Raw genomic sequence first — 6,683 nt, 5'->3', positions numbered from 1 at the left:
TCAGCTTTATGGATAGGATTTATCTGACTGGACACTATAGCTTTCACAAAGGAACATGTATCTGAAAATATATATCATTTTTGTGTCCTCAGAGACCCATACATTTTTGTCCTCAAGTGCAATAATGACATTGTTATAGAACAGATGTGTGGCATTGGTGGAGACAAATGTTTATATGACTTAGTTTCTGTAACCTTGTCCAGGGGTATCTTTATTACTAATTGTACATGTGTATGTATCTAGAGTGATTTTTTTATTAACTCTTTAAAAATTTTTTTAAAACTAATTGACATATAGTTGATTCACACTGTTTTGGGTGTACAGCAAAGTGAATCAGTCATACACATACGTATATATCTATTCTTTTTCAAATTCTTTTCCAGTATAGGTTATTACAAGATATTGAATATAGTTCCCGTTACTGTATAGTCAGCCCTTGTTTATCTATTTTATATAAAGTATTATGTATCTGTTAATCCCAAATTCCTAATTTATCCCTCTCTACCTTTCCCCTTTGGTAACCATAAGTTTGTTTTCTGTGTCTGTGAGTCTATTTCTGTTTTATAAGTAAGTTCATTTGTATCATTTTTTTAGATTCCACATATAAGTGGTATCATATTTGTCTTTGTCTGACTTCACTTAGTATGATAATCTCTAGGTCCATCCATGTTGCTGCAAATGGCATTATTTCAATTGATTTTATGGCTGAGTAATATTATTTGGAGTGATCTTTAAGCTTTGTCTAAATTGAAAGTAAAAGAAGGAAACCAATTGTTGGCTAGTTTCAAACACTGCAGCAGAACATTAACCCTAGTTGTGAAATGGTCCCTGGTTCTTTTATATAATGCTTGAAGTTCTAGCTATGATGTTTAAACTCTTGACCAGTTGAGTAATTATTACACAACTATGGATAAATATAAAAATCAGAATCTTAAATTTTCTTTTGACATTAAGCTCTTAGGTATAGCATCTGATGGCTTTTCAAAGGGCTAAGTAATTATCCTGCACATCAAATTGTACTAGCTTGACTCCTTAGATTCTCTGTCTTCTGTTATTTAATGAGTTTCTACTTGGTGGATTGATTTGGGACTTCCCAGGAATGCTTAGAATGGGCTGATTAACAGAGTACTTCATTTTAAATGCTCTCTGTGACAGAATTAGATGATTTTAGGCTTTAGCACCCTAACAGTAGCTGAGAAATAAAAACAAACAGGATAGGAAAACACTGCCATTGTAGAGTGGTATTACAGCGTGCTCCCTACGAAGACAGACCCAAGGAAGCCATACAATTCCTATTTTCTGTTTTCTTCTTTGGTGTAACTGTTGAAACAAGTGCTCCTTCAGGGAGCCACACCTAAGTTGGAATCAGGCTTTTTTGTATCCCTTATCAACCTATAATCTTTCGATTGTTGCCTATTTTTCACCAGTGAAGAAATAGTAATCCATGCTAGTTTATCTCTCCTAATCACAGACCCACAGAGCTAGGGCTCTCTGAGCTTTTAATTCCCTCTTAGAGGCCTAACAGAGTGGAAAGTAAATAAGGACCAAATTTGCAACCTTCAACATTGCTAATTTCCTCTGATGTCAGAATAACTTAAATAGGCAGGACCTGGGAATTATTTGATCAAAACCTGCTTTTAATCTAATGCATGCAGCAGGGCTGTGTCTGGAATGATCTGCAAAACGACAGGCGTCCCAAGAGAGCTTTATGGAAGGTTTCCTCTTTCAGAAACCGTAGCTTCCTCATTTTAAACTCTTGGGTTGGCTGTGCTGATGGAGCAAATTCATAAAGAGTAGTTTTCCTGCTTTTTAAATTTTATTTTATTTGGCCAGATATTGCTGACCGGATGTGAATAGTTTTCTTTGGCTTTCTTTTTGCCCAGTTTTTAATTGGCTAAATGCCTGGAAATTATTTTAGTTTTACTAGGAAATGAATTAGTAAAGGGTTAGTATTGGAGAGAAGAGAGAAAGAGAAAGGGCAAAGCATTGTCTGACTTCACACTCATGCCTTTATTACTACTGGTTTAAGAAAGTGAAAACACAAAGAACAAAAGGCCCAAGCACATTAGATTATATAGATTATAAAGGCATTTTTCTACAGTAACGGTTAAGAGACATTAGTGTCAAGGATTTTTAAGTAAAGAATTTACTAATTTGGAGATACACAAATAAAGGAAACTCACTTTGTTCTCTAATTTTACTCAGAACTGTGTGGACCCTTAAAGGTAGCATGTTTTTGACAGAGCGTAGATAAAGGGATAGCACTTTTATTAACTTCATAGGTGAAGTATAATTTCATGATTAGTTTTTGTAAAATGTTATCCATCTAATTAGATATCATTGTGGATACTTATTAATACTAATTCAGTTTTAAAGGCTGTTAAAAGACAGTGTACTTTGTTTTGTAACCGTAGATCAATACTGCTCATATTTTTATTGGGAATAGATTCCTTTAAGTTAAAAAGAAAAGATTTAAAAAAGAGTTCAAGTGCCTTTCAACAGCAAGTAAACATCTCTAATGTTTTCCTCTGTTTTTCACATCTGATCATAAATACTGCTCCCCACATAAAGTAATTCAGAAGCCACGGCTTAAAAATAAATGATGAACACTGATGCTTTGCGTAAATAAATATATACTAAGAAGAACATGCCACTAGATCTAGCATTTGACTCGTTGGGTGACGATGAATTTCAGTGCCTGTTATTTGTCATGCGGAAGCCTGTCGGGTGATGATCCTTTTTAGTGGTGTATCCGTCCAAACATATTTCACCGCGCCATGTGCACTGGAGTTCTCGGGCGGGTGTGCTGGCTGTGGGTGCCCCCGCTCCCGTTCGCTCGCCTCCTTTCTTGCCCTGGCTCTCTCGCCTCCCCCTGCCTGGTGCTCCTGTCGGCTCACGCCCCCCTCCTCTCTCTCCAGCTGGCAGCGGTGGGGGCTGCGCTGCCTCCCGGACCTCGGGACCTGCTCCGTCAGCTGGGGCCCCCTGCGGACGGCTGCCTCCCTCGCCTCTAGGACCTGCCACTCTGCGCGGAATGGCAGCGGCAGCAGCATCCCCGCCAGCGGCGGTGGCGGCGGCAGCCACGGCCGCCGCAGAAGCTATTGTTCCCTGGTGTTAAACGCGCTTTCCCTCCTTTTCATCTGACAAGAACAATAGCGGGGAGAGCTTTGCGTTCTGTACTTGGGAAGACAGTCCGAGGGCGAAGGAACATTCCCTGCCAACCGCGTCCCGGACCTGGACCCTGGAGCGGCTGCGGGCGGCATGGGGCTGCAAGAGAGGCGCACGGCGTCCCGGAGCCCCGACGCTGCGGGCCGGCGCCCGGCCGTCCTGCCGCTGCTGCTGCCGCTGCTGCTGTGCCCGGGCGCCTGCGGGGCTGCGGCGCCGGGCGCGGCGGAGGCACCCACCCTCTATCTGTGGAAGACCGGTAAGTGGGACGGAGTGCCCCCCTGCTTCCCATCTTCCCATCTGGGTCCACATTACGAAACTGCTGGGCTTCGGGAGGGACCCCTGTGCTTCTGATGACCCGGGGGTACTGGGACCCTAAGGTAAAAAAGTACGATTCTTAGGAAGCAAATTAGGTCATGGCCGATGCTGTTAGGAAAGAAAAACCTAACAACTAAAAAGCATTAGTGAGTCACTGGACTGTTTCTTCTCACAGCTCCGTAGTTAATGAGGGCAACCAACGTTGCACTTTCGTAATTACGTGCAATATTTTTAACCTCTACGTTCTCATTCTACTAGGACTTTCTTAAATATATTTCTAGCAAAGAGCAAGCAAACATTTTAACTCCGGTCTTTATTCTGTGTTTAGGCAAACAGTTCACTCTGTGCCATGATATATATGGATATAGAGTTACATTTAAGGTACAGCTTATGTGGGACACGTGGAAACAAGCCAAGGGAGGACAGTTCTGACAGTTGAAGGCAAACGGGGCTGCAGTGAGCTGACTGAGACCTTGTGAAGCTCGATTCTTAATGAGCGAATTGAGGGATTTTTAAAGTGTGCGATTGTTAGGATGTTTAGGTTTTAACTTCTCCTGCCTTGAAAAAGTTTTTGCTTTGTTTTCAACCAGCCAACAAAAGCAGCAACTAATTGCCCCTCAGAATCTCCCAGCAAAGTGCTGACTAGAGGTCCTGGTGTGAGGCAGTGACAGGCAGGAAAACAATACCAAATGAGGAATTACCACTCCCTCTCCTGAGGCTCCTTTCTGCTCTGAAGGACACTGAGAATTCTTCAGCAGACCTGAAACTTCAGGTTTATAAGAACAAAGTGGGAAACATTATTCTTACTGCTTATTGCTAGGAATGAATTAAGAGTTGCTTGGCAATGACTAGACATTACGAGAAGGATGCAGTAGACAGGAGGGAAAGTATATATTGGTCATGGGATCACAAACAAGTTACAGTGAGTGTGTCTCTTTCCTGGCTTCAGCTGTCTGTAGCCCCCCATGCAGAGACAGATCAGTCTACTCTACAATTACACTGATAGCCTGAATTTTTAAAGAAGTTGCATCTATCTAACAACTTAGTGAGGAGATTGAATAGAAACTTATTTAAAGCCAGAGTACAGAATTTGCCTCAGAATCTTGCATGAAATAACACACATAAACACACGTTTAGAAAAGCCATTCGGATGTTAGTGTTAGCCATTCTTGTTACCACTTGCAGTTTAAAGATCAGTTGATTAGTGGATGCAGATGAAATCAAATTGATTTTTTCAATTTAAAATAAAGATCTCTAATTTAGCTGAAGCCATGGTTTTAATTTTCGGAAGCTCAGTCATAACAAACACTAGTCAAACTGTAATTTACCATTAAATGGTGTTATTTGGATGCTCGGTAAGAGCTTCTCAAGTAAGTAAGTGTTGGACAAAACAGTACTTGCCCTGTTGAAATTTGTGCTATTAAAGTAACAAGAGCCAAGCAGTAATTCAGATCAAAGAAGAGGCTAGGCAACATTCCCTGTGCAGCATCTGAGGTGCCAATACATGTCAATATAAAGGTCATGGTGGGAACTTAAGCCAATAAACAGTTTAAGATAGTGGAAAGCTCTCAGGAGCAGGATATGGAGACCTTGGTTCCAGTGCCAGTTCCAGCTCTTGCTAGCTATAGGAACGTTGGCATGCCACTTAACTTTTGAACCCCAGTTTATTCAGCTGCCTGTAAATGGGACCTTCTCCTGACTATTCGTAGTATTATGAAGATAAAATGAGTGAGTGATGAGAAAGTAATCTGTAAACTTCAAAGTTATGTGGCTGTACAAATATAAGGTAGTATGATGAGAATAATGTAATCTCTTTTATGGTGAGCCTTGGTTTGGTGAAAAAAGTGGTGAATTAAACAGGAGAGAAAAATACTGACCTCTTTATTTTTTTCCAGAGGGAAAGGAGACTTTACCATATCTATAAAGGAACTGAGAATAGTTACTGGAGGAAATAGGGAATGTTTAAAGGAGAGGAATACACTGTAAATGAAGATATAGAGATGACAGAATCATAAGTGTTCCTCACTTGATGAAAATAAAGAGGCAGGCAGGGATTTGAGAGAGAAAATGAGGTGAAACAGTCCAAGATTCTAGTGGGATAAGCTTGGTCTTGGTAGAGCAGATTATTTGGAATCACATTATTGGTGAGATCATTGAATTAAAGTGATGTAGTGAAAGGTACACTGGATGAGGAGCTAAGAGAGGAACTGTAACACTGTGTCACTAACGAGCTTTAGAATGTTAGCTAGGTCATTTAACAACTTTAGTTCTTATTTTCCTATTTTGTGTTATTCATTGATTAGAAAAGATGGCATTTAAAGGCCTTTTCAGCCCTAAAGTGTGTGCACATATGCACATACATACACCATAAACATACATGTATGCATCTATACACATACATAGTATATTAACGTATATATACATATATATGTACATAATATATATGAACGTTTAATGCATAAGGTATATTGTATGAATGTTTTATTAAGTCAGTTCACAACAAAGAGTTGTTGAGGACTCACTGTGTGACTTATTTGAAGTCAATGTGGTAGAGGCTGGCTAAGGTATTGTTGTCCCTGCCCCCAAGAAAGTTACAGTTGAACAATACACAACAATTACAACATGGCATACCATACTCATGAACAAAACACTGTGAGAGCAGAGAAGTTGTGTAGCTGATAGAGACAAAAAATAGAAATGCAAGGCATGGCAATATTCCTAGGTCTTAGAAGTACTGCAGCTCAAGTCCAGAATATTTGGTGGGAATGAATGGATTTAGTGCTAATGAGATGAGTTGGGCCAGATTGTAAGAAAACCTTCAAACTATGGTAAAGATGTTAGAGTGTAACCTATAAGCAGGTGGAAGCCATTATAGCCTTAGAGCAGAGGATTGACATATTCTTCACCCAGAAGGGAGAAAGGTAAATTAAGAGGTTGGGAGGTCAGTGAGGAGAGGGACTGAGAGACAAAGGGGAACAAACCACTTATAGTGAAGGATGAGTAGAGGAGGGCTGGGGGCACATGGCAGAAGTGTTAGCTCAGGTTTGGAGTGCAGGGGACACAGTGTCTGCCAAGGAGAGGTGGAACTAATGCTATCTGCATCATGTCTGCACACAGTTACTTGTTTGAGACAGAGGATATGAAAGAAGGAAGAACAGGTTTCTTGTGGTTGGGGAAGAAAGAATATCAGTTTAATTCTCAGT

At 40.6% G+C, this 6,683-nt stretch overlaps 1 protein-coding gene across 1 annotated transcript in view; it reads left to right on the top strand.

Annotated features, from left to right (window-relative positions):
• Window positions 1-2,797: 2,797 nt before the first annotated feature.
• THSD7A (thrombospondin type 1 domain containing 7A) overlaps window positions 2,798-6,683 on the top strand; it is a 487,237-nt gene continuing 483,351 nt past the window's right edge. The window contains exon 1 of the mRNA XM_007191805.3: window positions 2,798-3,421. Coding sequence (XP_007191867.3) covers window positions 3,259-3,421 — 163 coding nt within the window. The 5' untranslated portion in view covers window positions 2,798-3,258. The remainder of the gene's footprint in view (window positions 3,422-6,683) is intronic.

The sequence above is a fragment of the Balaenoptera acutorostrata genome, chromosome 7 (assembly GCF_949987535.1).
Source record: "Balaenoptera acutorostrata chromosome 7, mBalAcu1.1, whole genome shotgun sequence".
NCBI classification, from domain to species: domain Eukaryota; kingdom Metazoa; phylum Chordata; class Mammalia; order Artiodactyla; family Balaenopteridae; genus Balaenoptera; species Balaenoptera acutorostrata.
Note: the sequence above shows the minus strand (reverse complement) of the source record. Positions and strands in the feature narration are given on the sequence as shown.